Raw genomic sequence first — 19,457 nt, 5'->3', positions numbered from 1 at the left:
CATTTAATTTTTAAAAAAGAAAAAAGTGGTGAAATCAGAGCCGAGATGGGTGGTTTCAGCTGGCGGCTGGCCTCGTGCCTCCCCACTCCCACACCTGCTGGACCTGGACCCGTCACAAAAAAAGATCCCTCTCCCGGCTAGTCATGCCTTCTCCCCGACTGGCACAGCTCCCTCAGACTGAGGACCTCCGGGATCTTTTCGCCCTGATCCTGGCCTTGAGCCCCAAATGATGGTCAACTAATCAGGAATGGCTGATCCTCACCCAGCCTTCAGATTCTGAAAATGCTTTGAAAACAAAAACAACAAAGACTCACAGCACCTTAAAGGGCAGCCCTTTATCACAGCGGAGGGCAGCCTCCACGCCATAAGGGCCTCTGAGTGTGACCAAGGAGCCCAGAGCAATGCCATCAGGAGGCCAGACTCCACAGTGAGTCTGGATTCCTGGCAGGGTCACTCAAGAGGGTCACTCCCAGGAGAGGCCCCAGACCCTCAACAGGAGTTAAGGGTCATGTCAGCAGAAGGGAAGAAAGAGCTGCAAAGACGATAGGGGCAGAGAAACTTCTGGGAGGCAACTACTGGGTAGCAGTTGTGCTAGTGGAAGGTGATGATGCAAGAGGATCTTTCACAGTCAAAGGCAGTGATGCTTAAATCAATTTTTGTTATGGTTTGGGTTAGGGTACCATGCAGCGGTAAGCAATGTAAATAACCTCTGAATATTTGTACCTTGAGAATCCTACGATGAGACAAATTAAAACAGAACAACAGATAATACTGGAAGATGAATGAAGATCACAAGCTCAATATAAGCCAACAGTGTGATGTGGCTGCAAAAGGGTAAAGGTTCCCCTTGACATTTTTAGTCCAGTCGTTTCCGACTCTAGAGGGCGGTGCTCATCCCGTATGCAAGCCGTAGAGCCAGCGCTTGTCGAAAGACAGTTTCTGTTGTCACGTGGCCAGCATGACTAGGGAACACCGTTTTACCTTCCCACCGAGGTGGTCCCTATTTACCTACTTGCATTTTTTACATGCTTTCGAATGGCTAGGTTGATGAGGATCTGGGACAAAGCGGTGGGAGCTCACTCCGTCGCATGGATTCGACCTTTCGACTGCTGGTCTTCTGACCCTGCAGCACAGGCTTCTGCAGTTTAGCCCACAGCACCACCACGTCCCTGTGGGATGCAAAAAGACCAATGGTATTTTAGGCAGTATTAACAGAAGTATAGTCACCAAATCCCATGAGCTACGAGTTCCCCTCTATTTGGCACTGGCTAGGCCTCATCTAGGGACGTGGTGGTGCTGTGGATTAAACCGCAGAAGCCTCTGTGCCGCAAGGTCAGAAGACCAGCAGTCGTAAGATCGAATCCAGGCGACGGAGTGAGCTCCCGTCACTTGTCCCAGCTCCTACCAAACTAGCCGTTCGAAAGCATGTAAAAATGCAAGTAGATAAATAAGTACCACCATGGTGGGAAGGTCATGGCGTTCCGTGTTTAGTCGCGCTGGCCACGTGACCACGGAAACGGTCTATGGACAAACACTGGCTCTACGGCTTGGAGATGGGGATGAGCACGGACACGACTGGACTCAATAGAGTTGGACACGACTGGACTCAATGTCAAGGGAACCTTTTAGGCCTTATCTAAGGCACTGTGTTCCGTTCGGGTCACCACACTTTAAGAAGGATGCAGACAAACTGGAGTACGTTCAGAGGACGGCAAGGACGATCAGGGGGCTGGAAATTGAGCTCTATGAGGAAAAACTGAAAGAACTGGGCATGTTTTGCCTTGGGAAAAGAAGACGGAGGGGAGATAAGATAGCATTTTTCAAATACTTGAAAGGCAGTTATACAAAGGAGGGGAAGATCTGTTTTCGATCACCGCAGAGTGCAGGACACGTAATAATGGGCTTAAGCTACAAGAAGCCAGATTTAGGCAGAAAAATCAGGAAAGGCATCTTAACTGTTTGCCCAGTATGGGCCTGATCCTCACCTCATTCAACCAGGTGTCTGTAATGCAAACCAGAACAGCGTGTGCGCGCAGGCCTGGGTCTCGGATGGCTGTTGCCTTCCCTGACATGGAGCCGCAGCACTTTCGGCCCGGGCGTCCTGTCACCAAGGCTGCCCAAATGGTGTAAATTCATGAACAGCACAGGGCCTTCTTGTCCTCCCCTCTTACATCATATGCTGAAGTTGCTTCCCCCCCCCCATCTCTTCCCATGCCCTGAACAATACTGGGGGCTATTCCCTGACTCTCTTCCCCCCCTCCACCGCGCATTACTCTCCCTGCCATAAGGACACATCCTTCCACAAGCAACCCAAGGCTCAGGCTACCATTTCCTCCACAGGTACTGTACATACTGTAAAAGAAGGAAGTTGCCAGCGACTGGCAACAAAGGAAGCAGGGCTTGGAGGCTCAGCACCCGCATCGCTGCACCTGCGACCTCCAAGAGTGAGACAAAGTCGCTGTCGGGATGGCTCCCTTCTCTCTCCATTATTACAGCGGCTCGAACGCAAGGCTCTCTTTCTACCTGGGAGCTGATTCTCTTCCTAGGGTTTTCGTCTGCCCGCTCTGCTCCATACAGGCTTTGTTTTGGAGGGAGGTCAGACGTTTCCATCCAAACCCCACTTGCTGACCTGAGAGCTACTTCATCTCAGTCCAAACCCTTCTTTCGTCTTTGCCATTCAAAGCCTCACTTGTGTCCGTTCCACGCGCACACACCCCTTTGCTGAGACTTAGGAGGAAGATTTAACACACACGCACACCCCAGGAGAAGGGAGGGCAGGGGCTGCAGGACTGGATTGTTGCCTGTTCTAGCAGAAGCCGGGGGTGGGTGGGCGTGGACATGTGCGATGAGGATTGTGGCCGCTTACACTTTGCCACAACACAGGCAAGAGAGTTCAGCAGAACTCCACCGCACTCTGAATTTCCACTTGAAACATTTGGAACTATTTCCTCACCAACAGGAAGAAAGTGAGCACTTGTGGAATCAAAGCAGAAATCCCTCCACCTGTGTGGCCAGGGGCAAAGGTGGGGAATCCTCTGCGGAAATTTAGCCTTATCATTTATGGGGGGGGGGGGGAGAGAGGGGGGATGCAGGGGAAATTGTGGCACAAAGGTTCCATGAGGTCTGAGAGACAAAGCCCATGCAAGGCGCACCTCGGCAAAGAGAGCAACGCCAACGGAGCCGGCTTTGCAGGATGAGGCCGCCTGCAAGGGCCGTGGGAAGCCCCGTGAACCAGCTGGCTGGAATGTTGTCGAGCACAGGCCATGTCTACCCCCCCCCCCCGGGAGGCCTCCGGGTCTTCATCCCTGCTGGCACGTGAGGCACACCTGAACTGCACAGGTACATTCTATCTTGCCATTTACTTTGGACCTGGAAGCCAGCGTGAGAGAAGAACCTTGACGGGGCAGCGGTGAGCTGGAGTGGGGCCTGCTAGAGAGCCCATTGCCGTCAGGAGAAGCAAGGCCAGCACTGCCGGCCGGCCATCCTCCAGGCCAGGGGCTGAGTGGACATCCCGTCGCAAGGACAGCTTCACACACACCCCTTCGGAAGAAGGAGGTGTGCCCCTTAGGGGCGTTTCTTGTTCCAACACTTCCTCTTCATGCCCAAGTGGCCTCAGTGGCTTGGAGCACTTTCAGCCCCTTTCTCTGGATCATTAGTGGTGGCCTCCCTTGGACAAAGACAGTCTGGCTGTGGTGGCTGAAGAGCTGGCAATCTCCCTGTTGGATTATTTTTTTAATTTTTCATTGATTTAATCCATTTTTATACTGCCCAGTTATTGCAAGGCACTACTCTGGGCAGTTAACAGACAAATAAAGCAAATACAATAGGAAAACAATTTATATAAAGAAATAAAATAATAAGAACCAGACAGATCAATAAACAACATGCCACTCAGAGTAGACCTTTGGTCTAGATGGGCGGGGTATAAATCTAATAAAATAAAAATAAACAAATAAGCTGTGATGTGTTGTGCACAGGTCTCCTTTGAAATTGTTCCAAAGCGCCAGCTAGCTCAGAATTCAGCTGCAGGAATTCCTGTTGGTTTGCCTGGGAGCGGCTACATCATCCACACTGATGGAGCAAATTAACTGGCTTGCACTCCTGCAGAGGCTCTGAGTTCCAGTGAGTCTAAACCCCACCAGATAATGAGCTGTCCGTAATAACAGAACTACAGACAGTTCCTCCACACCCATATCACCAACATCTACCCCACTACAGAAAGCCAGGTCTAAAGTGTGCCCTGTAGCATGGGTGGGGGCAGATACAATTTGAACAGACCAATGGTCATTACGGAGGACATGAAGTCCTAGGTCACTCTTTTGCCTCAGCATGGATGTCGATGTCCCCCAGCACAACAAACCAAAGAGATTCCAACTCCACCCCTGAGACCAGCTAGCCCAGGAAGGAAGTTACCGTTGAGCAGCATAGTGGGCCCTACACCAACAGAATCCCTATTCTGTCCTGGGCTCCCACTTTCAAATACATACATTTGAACCCAGAAAACTTGTGGACGTGACATCTGGTGAGGAAGATAAACTCATGACAGACCACTGCAATGCCATCTTCCCATCCCCCAGGTCTTGCCTGCTGCTGCACAAAAGATTCTGGTGGGCAAATCTGGTTGAGATTGACACCCCCAGCCTCAACCAACCAAGTCTCTGAAATGCAAGCTGGATAGGCCTGCCCCTGAAGGATCAAGTCCTGGATGGCTGTCGTTTTCCCCTTTACAGATCTGGCATTGAGCAGCAGTACATTCAGCCCAGGGGGGCTGACACCAAGGCTATGCAAGCTGTTTAAATCTGGGGATAGCTTAGGGGCAAACAATGTCCTCTTGCCCTTCCCTCTCACAAAATGTTGTAGCTGTCACCCCCCACTATATTTCACCCTGTCCTGAATCATTTTAATAGCTGCTCCCTGACTCCCCCCTCTCTCACACACACACATACCTCTTAATTCACATGTAGCAGTTCTGAAATCTTCATTGGAGTGAATGTACAGGATATTTGCATTCAGAGAATTATACAAATAAATGAAGACTCTACCAACAAGTTGGTTGAACTCATATTACAAACACCCCAGGCAAGAATTATCTGTGTTGTGCAGAGGCTGACTGAAGAATGCCTCAGAAACATACAACTTGTCATCAAAGATACGAACATGATATGGAAATACCATTTCTCCAGAATTACTAGAAGGCAAGAAGGACCGGTCCTTCAGCCAAGAAAAACATGCTGTCGTCATCCCAGTCACCTGCAGGCTTAACGGCAGTGGCTTTTTCCTCCCTTTTTGCCCCAAGAGCAGAAAAAGAGGCAATCCCAGGCAGGGGCCCTAAAGCAACTGATGAGTGTGCAGAAGATACAGTTTCTCTCCCAAGTGTCTGCAAGTGGGACTGGAGTGAGCACGAACCCTCCCTGCCTGAAACTCTGAAGACAGCGTGGAATCATAGAATCATGGAAGCGGCCAAAAGGCCATCAAATTCAACCTGTGTTAAATGCAAATCAAATAAAAGCAGATCTGATAGATGGTAGCCCAGTGCATTTCAACATTTTAATTTTATTAACGATCTGTATTAAGGGATGTAGAGAATGCTAATCAAATTTGTGGATGACACAAAACCGGAATAGCTAATACCATGGAAGACAGGAGGAAAAATTCAAAATGATCCAGATAGGCTTGAGCACTGGGCTGAAAACAAGAGAATGAAATTCAACAGGGATAAGTGCAAGGTCCTGCATCGCAGACAAAGAAACCAAACACACAGACAAGATGGAGGATACCTGGATCAGCAATACTACGAGTGAGAAGGACCTTGGAATCGTCGTAGATCACAAGCTGAACAGTGTGATGTGGCTACAAAAAAGACAAATGCTATTTTAGGCGGCATTAATAAAAATATAGTCTCCAAATCCCACAAGGTACTAGTTCCCCTCTATTCGGCACTGGCTAGCCCTAATCTTGAGTACTCTGACCAGTTCTGGGCACCACACATCAAGAAGGATGCTAACAAACTGGAACAAGTTCAAAGGAGGGCAACAAGGATGATCAGGAGGATGAAAACCAAACCCTGGAATGAAAGACTGAAAAAAACTGGTTATGTTTACCCTTGAGAAAAGAAGACTGAGGGGAGCTAGGATGGCACTCTTCAAAGAGTCATACAGAGGAGGGCCAGGATCTGTTCTCAATCATCCCAGAGTGCAGGACACGCAACCATGGTCTTAAGTTACAGGAAGCCAGATTTCTGTTGATTATCAAGAAAAACATCCTGTTAGAGCAGTAGGACAGTGGAACCCATGACCTTGAGAGGAGGTGGTGAGTGTTCCTACCTTGGAGGCATTCTAGAGAAAGTTAAGCGACAGCCACCTGGCAGATATCCTTTGATTTGTATTCCTAAATTGAGGAGGGAGTTGGACTTGATGGCCTTCTAGGCCCCTTCCAACTTCATGATTCTATGGTTGTCTAGTTTTCTCTTGAATGCCTCCAGTAATCAACACAGTCCAGCTGAGCTAGATGGAACCAGAGTCTTGCTCCAGAGGAGGCAGCTTCCTGGCTTGCCAAAAGGATTCTTGACCTAAAATGGAAACCTCATTTGCTTGCTCCCAAATGGAGCTCTCTCTCTCAGAGGGCACATTCATCCTGGAGGTTGCTCTAGATTTGAATGGGGATTCCAATGAGTCCTGTAAAGCAGTCTCACAGGCTGGATCATCGTTTAGTCATAGTCAGAACACTCCTCAGGAGATCTGTGGAATTGCCATATAGCCTGTCCCTCTATTGGCCCCACTGATTTCAGAGGTTCTGCTCAAAATAGGGCTAAATATGTCTCCAGGAAAGGCTACCCCGTACACTCAAAAACATGCTGCTGAGATCTGGGGATATTGTAGAAAAGTGAAGGGCAAACTCTATGATGGGGATCTTTATAAAATAAACTGTTACTACCAGCAACAATATGTTGGAGGAGATTGAGCAGAATTTCTCAGCAGAAGCAGGACCTCCTCGTGAGGAACTGTCTGTTGAAAGGCAGCTGCCAGTCTTGACTTTCAACCTGACACTCGCTCTTGGGGTTGGAGCAGGCCTGCCGATTGCCTGTGTCCAAGGCCACCTTCCATTCGGGAGATATGTCACCATCTGAGGCTCCACAATCCAGCGGAAGCAGATTCAGATGTTCCGGGTTAATCCTTGCTGGAGGAATCTGCCGGTGGGAGCACAATGACTCCCAGAAGAGTCTCTCCCGTCTGAAAACTCAAATCCTGCTCAGCCATGGAAGCAGACTGGGGGAGGAGACCTCCTAAAACCACCTTTTAAAATATCTGTTACCTTGAAAGCTCTATTAGGGCTGGTATAATTTGGTTCCTACTTGACGGCACAAAACACATGCATGGACAGAGAAGGTATCCCAGGCTGGGTCAGGCTTAATTGGGGCAATCAAGCCATTTGTGCATTTAGATGACTGCTTCTGTCCACATGGAAATATTCACTGCATCCTGGGTAGTTTTGGTGCAAGAGACCTCCTCCTGTACCTTAAACTGCTGCAATTCTCACCCTCCTCTCCTTCTTCCACGCCTCCTCCTTTCATCCCCTTGAGGTTCCTTTTCCAGCTTAAGTTAAATTTACCCACCAATAACAGAGATTCTTAGTGGGGGCGGCGGGGCTCCCTCGGGGCCAGGCTGGGAAGGAAGCCGGGAAGGGGCGGCTGGGAAGGCGTTTCCCCTATTCCTTTCCTCGCCCTCGCCTCAGCCTCCCGTCTTCCCTCCGACCTCGAGGGCCGCGGTCGGCCGCCCCACAAACCCGGCGGGGCCCCTTCCCCCCCGGAGACCGCGCCGGCTGCTTGAAGCGCCAGCGTCGCGCCCGCTACCCCCTTCGGCGCTGGGAGTTGCAGTCCTCGGGAGGGCCGGGGCGCAGAAGGGGAAGCCCCGCGGAACTACACTTCCCAGCGGCCCCCCCCCCTCCCGGGAGGCGCAGCCGCGTGACCGGCACGCGGGCGGCAGGGGCACGAGGGAGCGTGCCGGGCATGCGCCGGGTGGGCGTGGCCGCGGCCGCGACGCTTTTCCCGCCCAGAGTTCTCCGGCAGGCGCCTCACGAGGGAAGGGCGAGAGGGGGAGGGGAGGGAAAAGGGGAGGCGGCGGCGGCGGCGGCGGCGGCCCTTTCCGGGCTTCGTTCCCTCACGGCAGACCCTCGCCCGTGTCCAGAGCCCGGTCTCGCCGCGGGCCCCCCCCCGCCGCCACTCCCCGGCCATGTCGTCGTCCTCCTTGACGCCGCAGCGGTCGCTGAGGAGCCGCCGGGCCGTGTCGGCCTCCTCGTGAGTCGCGGCCGAGGGAGGGAGGGAGGGAGCGGTGAGGGCGGTATGCGCGGGAGGGCCGGACCGACCGACCTGCCAGGCGGGCCGCCCGTCCGTCCCGTCCTCCGCCCGTCCCTCAGGCTCCGCTCCTCGTCCCGCAGGGGGCCCAGCAGCGCCCGGACGGCGGCAGAGGAGGAGGAGGCGTCGTCGTCGTCTTCTGGCTCGGGCAGTGACTTCGAGGGGGCGGCGCCGGTCGCCAAGGAAGGGGGACGGAAGAGGCGGGCCGGCCCCCGGGGCGCCCCCAGGCCGAGCCCGGTAGGGCGGAGGGGCCCGTCTTGGGGGGACGGGCGGGCGGGCGGGCGACTGACCCACGGACCGGTGGGCCCCCTTGCCCGCCTGGGGTGAGGGTGGGGCCCGCCGCCCTCGGCCCACCCCCTCCCCCTCAGGCCGGCCGGCCAGATTGGAGTGACCCCCCCCCCCCCGCCCGGGCGCCTCCCGTTCTCTCTCTCCCGTAGGCGGCCAAGCGGGCCCGGAAAGCGGCTCCCGAAAAGAAGGCCCCGACGGCGGCAGCGGCGGCGGCGGATGCCCTGGGTCGCCCGGGGCCCGACGGCGCCCTCTTCGAGGCGGTGGCTTCGGGCCGGAGCGCCACGCAGGTGAAGGAGACCCTTCCACCCCCTCTCTTTGCCCCCCCTCCACCGACCCGGAGAGTTGGGCTGCCTACTCACCCCTACCTCTGACCCCAAAGAAGCCCCCATGTAGGCATATGCCAGATATTATAAGATATGGAAGGAACGGGAAACGTCATGGTATCCTGAGAGAATGGAGGGCCTCTTCTTTAACGAAAAAATTGTGGAGGAAATCAAGAGAATAACTAACCCTTTTCTGATGATTGTGCTGGAGCCCACGTATCTCACCGTTATTAGAAAGTGTGGAGGTCCACAGCTTCCCCAGAAGTCTTAAAAATAAACTTTAAGAAGTATTAATAGAGAAAGGGGAAATACAGTACAGAGCTTAATGAAAATGTTAAAAGCTGAAAATAGTCTAAAGGAAATTTTTGGGGAAGAGTGAATATCTTGGTTAACTATACTCCAAATGGAAAGTTGGACTAGAGAGTGGACAAGAAAAAAAAAGAGATTTGAAAATTGACAAAATTTGAGGAGATTATTGAAGGAAGTAAAAGAAACGGAACAGTATACAGTGGTGCCTCACTAGACAATGATAATATGTTCTACTGAAATCGCTGTTTAGCGAAATCATTGTCTAGCGAAAAGCGTTTCCCAATTGGAATGCATTGAAGCCGGTTTAATGCGTTCCAATGGGGAAGAATCATCGTTGTCTAGCGAAGATCAGCCATAGGAAAGCTGCTTTGCGAACTGCCGATCAACTGTTTAAATCGCTGTCTTGCGAAGCTTAGGTCCCGAAAACATCTGTTTGCGAGCACGGAGGGAGCTGTCAAAATCGTTGTCTAGCGAAAATCGGTTTGCGAAGCAGGGACCAAACATTGTCCAGCCAAATTCCCCCATAGGAATCACTGTTTTGCGAATTGCTATAGCGATCACAAAAAGCCAGTGTCTAGCGAAAAAACTCATGCAGGGTAACTGTCTAGCGAGGCACCACTGTAATTTATAAAATGTTACTCATTCAAGATCCGATCAAATAATGATAAAATATCAGTGGCAGGAGGATTTTAAAGAAGAGGTAAAAGAAGAGACAGAGGAACTCGAGACCAAATTGCTAACTTGCGCTGGATTATGGAGAAAGCCAGAGAGTTCCAGAAAAATATCTACTTCTGCTTCATTGACTATGCGAAAGCCTTTGACTGTGTGGACCACAGCAAACTATGGCAAGTTCTTAAAGAAATGGGAGTGCCTGACCACTTTATCTGTCTCCTGAGAAACCTATATGTGGGACAGGAAGCAACAGTTAGAACTGGTCATGGAACAACTGAGTGGTTCAAAATTGGGAAAGGAGTACGGCAAGGCTGTATATTGTCCCCCAGCTTATTTAACTTATATGCAGAATACATCATGCGGAAGGCTGGACTGGAAGAAACCCAAGCCGGAATTAAGATTGCCGGAAGAAATATCAACAACCTCCGATATGCAGATGATACCACTCTGATGGCAGAAAGTGAGGAGGAATTAAAGAACCTTGTAATGAGAGTGAAAGAGGAGAGTGCAAAAAATGGTCTGAAACTCAACATCAAAAAAACTAAGATCATGGCCACTGGTCCCATCACCTCCTGGGAAATAGAAGGGGAAGATATGGAGGCAGTGTCAGATTTTATCTTCCTGGGCTCCATGATTACTTCAGATGGAGACAGCAGCCCTGAAATTAAAAGGCGCCTTCTTCTTGGGAGGAAAGCGATGACAAATCTTGACAGCATCTTAAAAAGTAGAGACATCACCTTGGCAACAAAAGTCCGAATAGTCAAAGCTATGGTTTTTCTTGTCGTGATGTATGGAAGTGAGAGCTGGACCATAAAGAAAGCAGACCGCCGAAGAATTGATGCCTTTGAATTGTGGTGCTGGAGGAGGCTCTTGAGAATCCCCTGGACTGCAAGGAGAACAAACGTATCAGTTCTAAAGGAAATCAACCCTGAATGCTCACCTGAAGGACAGATCCTGAAGCTGAGGCTCCAGTACTTTGGCCATCTCATGAGAAGAAAAGAGTCCTTGGAAAAAACCTTGATGTTAGGAAGGTGTGATGGCAAGAGGAGAAGGGGACGACCGAGGATGAGATGGCTGGACAGTGTCTGCGAAGCAACCAACATGAACCTGACACAACTCCGGGAGGCAGTAGAAGACAGGAGGGCCTGGCGTGCTCTGGTCCATGGGGTCACGAAGAGTCGGACACGACTAAACGACTAAACACACAAAAGAAGAGACTGGAATATGATGGTCATAAAGAATAATGAAGAAAATGTCTATAAGGATATAAGAAAATTGTTCAAAGGTAGCTTGGAGAAGGTATTTAACTCCAGGAAGATTGAATAAAATAAAAATATAGCATCTCAATGCTGGAGATGCAAAAAGGTAAAAGGGACCTATATGCATATGGTGGAATTGTGAAATAAGAAAGAATGGGCATGGTTTTTAAGGAAATTAGAAACAGTTTTAGATACAGTATTCAGATATTGCCAAGTACAGTGGTGCCTTGCTTGACGAGGATAAGCCATTCCAGCAAAATCACTGTAGAACAAAATCATCAAGCGAAAATAAAAAACCCATTGAAATGCATTGTAAACTGGTTCAATGCGTTCCAATGGGCTAAATACCTAATCGTCCAGCAAAGGTCCTCCATAGGGCGGCCATTTTCCGGGGTCTGTAAAGCGAAAAATGCCTCCTAAAAACAGTGGGGAGCCATTTTGCATAGTAGGTGGCCATTTTGAAACCCGACGATCAGCTGTTTTCAGATCGTCATAATGTGAAGAATCGGTTCCCGAAGCAGGGAACCGATCATCGCAAAGCGATTTTTGGCCATTGAAACATCGTTTTGCAATTGCAAAAAACTCACCGTCAAGCGGATTCGTCATTTAACGAGGTAATCGTTAAGAGAGGCACCACTGTATTGCCCTCCTGAATATAACTAACAACGATCACTTGAAAAAGGCCAGAAAGAGTTGTTATAATTGTTATGGTAGCAAGATTAATATTTGCAAAGGATAGTAAAAGTGACCAATTAATCTTGAAGATTGGTATAAAGAAATGTGGAGCTTAGCAGTTAATAAGTTGACATGCGAAATGAAAATTAGAAGAGGAGTGGTAAAGTCTAATGATTTCAAAGATGCATAGAATTTGTACTTGGATTATGACCTTTTGAAGGGGAAAAGCTATATGCCAGCAGAAGGGTCAATATATTTTTGGAGAAGAATGGGGTGACAAGTGGCACAAATTGATATTGGTTACTATTGAATTTGTATTTTAGTTTTATTTCTGTTATTTGTAATTTCCTTTTTTTATCAATTAATGTAAAAAAAGAAGAAGTCTCAGCCTCATTGTGCCTGGGATGGTGTCACCCCTTCACCCTGGCTAGGGGCTGCTGAGGAGAGGGTCAGCCTCCCCAGAGAAAGGTGGCCTGCCAGGCTTCCTCCGTGGAAGCCCTGGCCCCCAGCACTGGTCAGCCTGGAGGGCCCCCTTCCCATGCCTGGGAGGAATCGTTGAGGGTCCTCCTACTTTTGTGCTGGTCACCCTTCTCTCCCTTCGAGTCCACCCCACAGGAAGAAAACCAAGCGCTGCCCCAGCCCTTGCTTTGGGAGAAGGAGACTGTGACCCTAGGGCAGCTGTTGCAGAAACAGGCCCTTAAAATGCCCCAGTATTCCCCCCCCTTTTTTGCCCACCTGATCATGGATAACACTGTAAAACTGAGTTCGTGTTCCTGAGAGGTTTGGGTTCCCTTTCACTCCTGAATGTGTGCTTGTCCTTTTGTTTTCCGCTTTCCTCTCCCGATTGCTACAGGCTGTAGTTGACGATTGGCTGGGAAGCTACAAGAAGGAGCAGGAGTCTGGCTTCCTGGAGCTGTTCAACTTCCTTGTTCGCTCCTGTGGCTGCAGAGGTGAGTTTGGAGTGTGGTCAGGCCTCTTGGGCCAGCCTGCTGTCACCATGGAATCGAAAGCATAGCCAGTGTGGTCCTTGAGCGCCTCCCGTTTTCCCCTTGCTTCTCACTTCTTTTCGGGGGAGGGTATGTTATCTGCCTAAGAAGCAAATGGTTCTGGGTGTAACAATAGACGTAGACCCTTGTGGCAGGGCTTGTTTTTTAATTTGGGATGTTGGGACGATGGCAGAGGAGGGGATGTGAGGAACCTCTTGGCACCTTCCATGCTGCCTTTTGGGGGTCTGGCAAATGCTTGCTGCCAATCCCTTAACTCCCTTGCTGCCCTGGTGGAGTCCTGGGAGGCTGGGGCGGATTACTGTCACTTGGCTGCCTCTCTTTGACAGGTGTAGTGACCATAGAGATGCTCAGAGGACTCCAGAACTCAGAGATCATCCAGCAGCTGACAGAATCCTTTGATGAGGTGAGCACTGAGGCAGGGAGTGACTCCCAAGGAAACTAAATCCAAGCAGTGTTCTTGGTGACAGCCGGGTGGCTTTGTCTGACTCTTCCCTCTTCCCAGGAGTCAGCTGAGTACCCGCTATCCCTAAGCACCCCAGCATGGCGACGGTTCCAGATGGGTTTCTGTGAACTGATGACAGTTCTTGTGCACCATGCCCAGTATGGTGTCATCTATGATGGGTTTTTAATGGACAGTCTCATTGCTCTGCTGACTGGCATGTCTGACTCTCAAGTTCGCGCCTTCCGCCACACCAGCACCTTGGCAGGTAGGACAGTAAGAGGGAGAGATCAAGACCCTGGCTCGCTCTGAGGGATTTAGGAAGGCTCATGCTGTTCCCTCTCTTTCCTGCTAGCCATGAAACTGATGACTGGCCTCGTGCACGTGGCTCTGAGCGTCAGCATGCAGAAAGAGAACTGTCAGCGGCAGTATGAGGCCGAGCGGGCCAAGGGACTAAGCCGGAGGGCCCCGGAAAAGCTGGAAGGGTTGTTGGAGCAGCGCAAGGAGGTGAGTTGGGAGGCAGAAGCTTGCTGGGTCCTTTGGACGGATGGCAGCAGTCCTGCATTGGGCCAACATTGCCTGGGCAGGCAGATATTTTTGGGAAGCCAAGAACCAGAGCGCCAAGGCATTTTACTCTGTAAGACACTGCTTTGGTGCCAGCTGGCTTTCCTCTTGGGGGACGAATGTTCTTTAAGTTCGGTTACTTCCCTTGGCCAACTCGTTAAGCAGGCCCATTATCCTTTCCACTTTTTTGACCTTTCCTTGTCTCCTCTGGATTGCCTGCTCTTCTAGACAAAAGACTCATCCATTTTTCTTTCATTGACCATGGTTTATCTTTCTTAAAGAAAATAGACTAGGAGAGAAGTTTAATTGTTTATCAGTCTCTTGAGTCAGACACTGGATAGTTTTCTCAGTGGATGCTTTAGCTCCCAATGTTCTGCATTGATCAGGGGGTTCAGTCAGATGACTTGAATGGTTTTTTCCACTCTTATGAATCTGCTAATTATCATTTTAGGATTTATTTTAGTAGCAAGAAGAAAATCCACTAAGTAAACATAGAAAATTTGAGAGATTGTTGCTGGATTACATTAAGGCTAGTCTTCCACCTTCTTTGGACCCATGGCAATTTGCATACAGGAGAAATAGATCTACTGATGATGCTGTGTCTATTGTACTCCATACTGTATTGAGCCACTTAGAACAACAGGGAACTTATGCGAGGCTGTTGTTTGTGGATTATAGCTCTGCTTTTAATACCGTTCTACCAAATAGGTTGTTTTTTAAAATGATCAACCTGGGATTACCTCAGGAGATCTGCATGTGGATAAAGGATTTTCTGACAGATAGGCCACAGTCAGTAAGGATGGGATCTCACCATTCTTCTACCCTGGTACTAAGTACAGGAGCTCCCCAGAGCTGTGTGCTAAGTCCCTTCCTCTATTCCCTGTACACACATGATTGCACCCCACTGTATAACACCAATGCAATTATTAAATTTGAGGATGATACGACAGTGGTGGGGCTCATAAATAAGAACAATGAGTCTGCTTATAGAAAGGAAGTACAAAGGTTGATACTTTGCTGTAAAGAAAATCATCTCACACTTAACATCAAAAAAACTAAGGAACTCATAATTGATTTTAGGAGGAAGAGAAATGTACATTTACCACTGTACATAAACGGTGAGGAAGTGGAGAGAGTTGGTAGTTTTAAATTTCTGGGTACTTACATCTCAGAGGACCTCTCATGGACTATAAATGCCAACATGCTAATGAAGAAGGCACAGAAGAGGCTGTATTTCCTGAGAATGCTCGGCAAGTTAAATTTATCTCAGCATTTACTTCTGTCATACTATCGTAGCACCGTTGAGAGTGTCCTAACCTATGGCATTCTGGCATGGTTTGGGAGTAGCTCTGTAGTGGACAAAAAAGCTCTACAGAGAACCATTAAAATTGCCCAGAATATCATCGGGCTCCAGCCACCAACCCTGGATGACATCTTCACATTCCGCTGTCTAAGGAAATCACACAGCATCCTGAGAGACTCTTCCCATCCTGCTTATAACTTTTTTGAACTGTTACCATCTGACAGAAGATATAGAACAATTAAGACTCGGACCACACGTTTTCTCAATAGTTTTTACCCCAGAGCTATAATTGCAATTAATAATGAGCTTAAAGACCACCAGTAGTGGACTGTGTTACTTGGCCTGTGGTGTAGATGTTTGTATTTTTAGTGGGGGACTTTTAGTGGGTGGGGAGTATTTGGGGAATTTTATGTGTGTGCATGTGTCTGGTCTCTGGGTGTCTGTGAATTTCGTTGTATGGGTATACTGTATATACTTACAATGACAATAAATTATTATTATTAAAATCAATCATTTATATGAATATGTAGAACAGAAGTGAAATAGTTGTTCAGATAGTTATCAGATTATGATACTGTTTTGTAAAGAGCTGCCTGTTTTAAGAAACAATACCATTAATCTATGGCTCTTCCATTGAATTCTTGTGTCTGGAGAAGAGTATGCATCTTTGCTGTGCACAGGAGTTAGGTGGTTTCCCCCCTGCCAAAGGAATGCTGGGTCTCTGAGAACATTTTTTGCTGGTTTCAATGTTTTTGAAATGTAGCTCACACATAAGTGTAAGCATTAATTGATTTTGTTGACATTTATGGCCTTGTAGAGGTCTTAAATAGGTAAAGGATTTGGAGACTCAGGCATCTAGCTTTTTGCTTTCCTGTGTCCCCAGTTCCAGGAGAAGCAGCAGGAGCTTGAGAGTTTGATGAATGCTGTCTTCAAGGGAGTCTTTGTTCATCGCTATCGGTGAGCTGGGGTAAAGATGTGTGGGTAGAGAAAGAATCAGAAGGCATGTTTTTCATCATAACACTCTCCCCGTTGTTTGCTCATCAAGGGACCTTGTACCTGAGATCCGTGCCATTTGCATTGAAGAGATGGGTCAGTGGATCCAGCATTACAGCAATTCTTTCCTGACTGATGGCTACCTCAAGTATATTGGTTGGACGCTCTATGACAAGGTGGGCGATGCCGCTGCTTCTCGAGAAGAGGTTTTATGTTCACAGTGTAACACTTGTAGATATATAAGAAGTCAGGGATACCACATGGGGGGAAGACATTCAGTGGGTTTTCATCAGAATTTACAAGTTTTTGATCCTGCTCACCAGCTGCCAAGTTGGCTGCTTTTAATAGTAACTGTTTAGCAAGGCAAAGCTAACTCCAGCTGGTCCAAGGCTGTCTCCCACTTGATGGGTGAATAGGAAGGAACAATTTTAGGAGAGGCAACAAGATGTTGAAATACTTTTTGTTTTAGATAAACCTTTTGTGCCAGTGGCTTAAATTTAAAAATACAGTGCTCCGGTATCTCATTATGAAATCAAAATAGAATAATAAATTCTGTTGCCAACTTACGAGGTGGTGGCTGAAATCCTGTTAAACTGCTGTAAGTTAACCTTGCTGAGCTGCTGCAGACACAAGGCTGTGGTTTCCTTTGTTGGGTCACCCCTATCTATCTATTCTCTCTCTCTCTCTCTCTCTCTCTCTCTCTCTCTCTCTCTCTATCTATCTATCTATCTATCTATCTATCTATCTATCTATCTATCTATCTATTTCAATTTTTATAGATCACTTCGCTTAGCGATAAATGCTTCTCTGAGCTGCAACAAAGATTTCATCTAGTTGTTGTGGGTTTTTCGGGCTCTGGCCGTGTTCAGAAGGTTGTTCTTCCTAACATTTCGCCAGTCTCTGTGGCCGGCATCTTCAGAGGACAGCACTCATCTTTCTGTCTTCCTGTTGCTCTCAGCTTTTCCCAGATTTCATGCCTTTTCCAGTGAGCTTTCTCTTTGCAAAGGGTAATAGCCACAGCTTAATTGTGTTTGCTTCTAGGAGAGTTCGGGCTTGATTTGATCTAGATCAGGTGTCTCCAAACTTTTCAGGAGGGCCATATGATAGATATTTTCAAGGGCTGAATGGGAAAGGGGACCCAAGCAATCCCCCACCCCCGCTGCAAAGATGGCGGGGGTGGGGGATCACTTCTGTGAGGCTTTGCTCCTCTTCCTATCTCCGCCTGGGCATAGGAGGAGGAGGGAAAGGGGACCCTAGTGGGGATGGGGGGGTTGCTTTGCAAAGACAGCAGGGGTGGGGGATTGCTTGGGTCCCCCTTCCCTCCTCTTCCTATGCCCAGGACAGATAAAAAGGCAAGGCAGACCAGGTGTGGCCTGCAGGCCATAGCTTGGACACCTCGATCTAGATCCCATTTATTTGCCTTTCCAGTGGTCTTAGATATCTGTGAAATTCTTCTCCAACACCATGTTTCAAACATTCAGCTTTTTCCAGATTTTTTCCCTGTCCAACTTTCATATCCACACAGAGTAATTGGAAGTAGACTTTGGGCAGTGCAGGTGATCTTCACCTCCAGTGACAAATACTTGAACTTTGGAATTTCTTCCAGTATGTTTCTTGGAAACCATTTGAAGGGTAGTGTCATCTGTCCCGTCAAGTCTTTTTTGTCAGGGCTAAACATGACCAGTTCTTTGAGTCTTTCCTTCTAGGGCCTGAGTTCCATCCCCCTGATCATCCTTGTTGCCCTTATCTGAACTTCCAATTTGTCAGATTCCTTCTTAAAGTCTTTTTCATTGTTTTTCTTTTTCTTAGTTTAAGTTGATTGATGTATTTAATTTGATCTTTGTACTGTTATTATGAATTTATTTAAAGTGTTATTTGTTGTATTATGTTGTGAACCACCCAGAGTGGCCTTGTAGCCAGGTAGGTGGCATAGAAATTGAAAAAATAAATACGTTTTATTTCTTTATTCATTTAAAATATTTTTATCGCATAAAAAATATTTTATTCTTTCTCCTTAAGAACCCGAGGCTCCTTACATTATTAAAAAGACAATATGTAGAAGCTAAAGCCAGTAGGTATACAAATATTAAAAACAATTAAACAAGTACAAACGCTGGCTCTACGGCTTGGAAACGAGGATGAGCACCGCCCCCTAGAGTCGGACATGACTGGACATTTGTCAAGGGGAACCTTTAACTACCTTAATAACTATTTTTTTTAAGATCAAGTTTTTTTCTTGAACATCTCTTTTTCTTTTATATCACAATTAAATAACATAATCTCTGATTTGCACTCAAACGTGTTACTTCCTCAAATCCTTTTAACTGCATCTTCACCCAATTCATAGCCTTTGGTGGGTCTTCTGTAGTTAATAATGTATCATCTGCAATATTGGGAAAAGCAAGGCAACCTTGTTTAGTACCCTGCCTTTAAAAATACCACAGTCCTACTGTATTTTTATGTGAGCTTTAATGGACAGACCCCTGAGGAAGTGGACTTCTCTATGAAAGGTAAAGGTTCCCCTTGACATTTAGTCTAGTCGTGTCTGACTGTAGAGCACAGTGCTCAGCCCCATTTCCAAGTCATAGAGCCAGCGTTTGTCTGAAGACAGTTTCTGTGGTCACGTGGCCAGCATGACTGGTCACGGAACGCCGTTATGTTCCCACCATGGTGGTGCCTATTTACTCGTATTTTTACATACTTTCAAACTGCTAGGTTGGCAGGAGCTGGGACAAGCAATGGGAGCTCACTCTGCCCCGTGGATTCGATCTTACGACTGCTGGTCTTATGACCTCACAAGACAGAGGCTTCTGCGGTTTAACCTTCAGCGCCACCATGTCCCCTTCTCTATGAAAGAAGTCCCCTTTTCTATTAAAATATAGCAGTTGTCTTTATATTTTACTTTTCTTTCATTTTTGCATTAAATTCTATGAGTTGTTCTCCTTGATTTTTGATCCCAGGCCTTATTCTCCAATAACCGTAGATGCTGCTTTGTTTCCCAGTGTTACTTTGTAGTCACCATAGATGTTCAGGTCCATTCTTCCCATTTGAAAAACATTCAGACCATTTTGTGTAAATTTTAGTTGATCTATTATCGCCATCTGAAGTGGGTCTGTTATATGATACTAGTTTATGTTTATGATGTTTAATTTGTTATTTTATCTTTACATTTTATTACATTCAATGTTATTCTATATGTTCCTCTATTAGCCGCCCAGAGTAGTGGTTCACCACTAGATGGGCAGAATATGATACTAATAAAAAAATAAAAAAAA

General features: G+C 47.8%; 1 protein-coding gene and 1 long non-coding RNA gene across 5 annotated transcripts in view; one reads left to right on the top strand and one right to left on the bottom strand.

The window, feature by feature from the left end:
- Positions 1–5,533: 5,533 nt before the first annotated feature.
- LOC140706442 (uncharacterized) lies at positions 5,534–8,142 on the bottom strand. Of its 2 annotated transcripts, XR_012086066.2 has the most exons (4): positions 6,934–8,142; positions 6,102–6,238; positions 5,778–5,850; positions 5,534–5,685 (listed from the first exon to the last, which is right to left on the bottom strand). It is a non-coding gene; the product is annotated as an uncharacterized LOC140706442 (long non-coding RNA). The 2 variants fall into 2 exon arrangements; XR_012086065.2 differs by lacking the exon at positions 6,934–8,142 and having other exon boundaries at positions 6,102–6,914.
- A 25-nt stretch (positions 8,143–8,167) lies between these two features.
- STAG3 (STAG3 cohesin complex component) overlaps positions 8,168–19,457 on the top strand; it is a 52,985-nt gene continuing 41,695 nt past the window's right edge. For 2 of the 3 annotated variants that reach the window (XM_072996522.2, XM_072996520.2), the window contains exons 1-9: positions 8,168–8,293; positions 8,434–8,587; positions 8,788–8,925; positions 12,730–12,826; positions 13,210–13,286; positions 13,386–13,590; positions 13,678–13,829; positions 16,073–16,146; positions 16,235–16,358. In XM_072996522.2, coding sequence (XP_072852623.2) covers positions 8,229–8,293; positions 8,434–8,587; positions 8,788–8,925; positions 12,730–12,826; positions 13,210–13,286; positions 13,386–13,590; positions 13,678–13,829; positions 16,073–16,146; positions 16,235–16,358 — 1,086 coding nt within the window. In that variant the 5' untranslated portion in view covers positions 8,168–8,228. The remainder of the gene's footprint in view (positions 8,294–8,433; positions 8,588–8,787; positions 8,926–12,729; positions 12,827–13,209; positions 13,287–13,385; positions 13,591–13,677; positions 13,830–16,072; positions 16,147–16,234; positions 16,359–19,457) is intronic. The other variant, XM_072996521.2, reaches the window with a different exon arrangement.

Source organism: Pogona vitticeps, chromosome 4 (genome assembly GCF_051106095.1).
Source record: "Pogona vitticeps strain Pit_001003342236 chromosome 4, PviZW2.1, whole genome shotgun sequence".
In the NCBI taxonomy this organism is placed as follows: Eukaryota; Metazoa; Chordata; class Lepidosauria; order Squamata; family Agamidae; genus Pogona; species Pogona vitticeps.
This window is presented reverse-complemented; position numbering and strand designations above follow the sequence as displayed.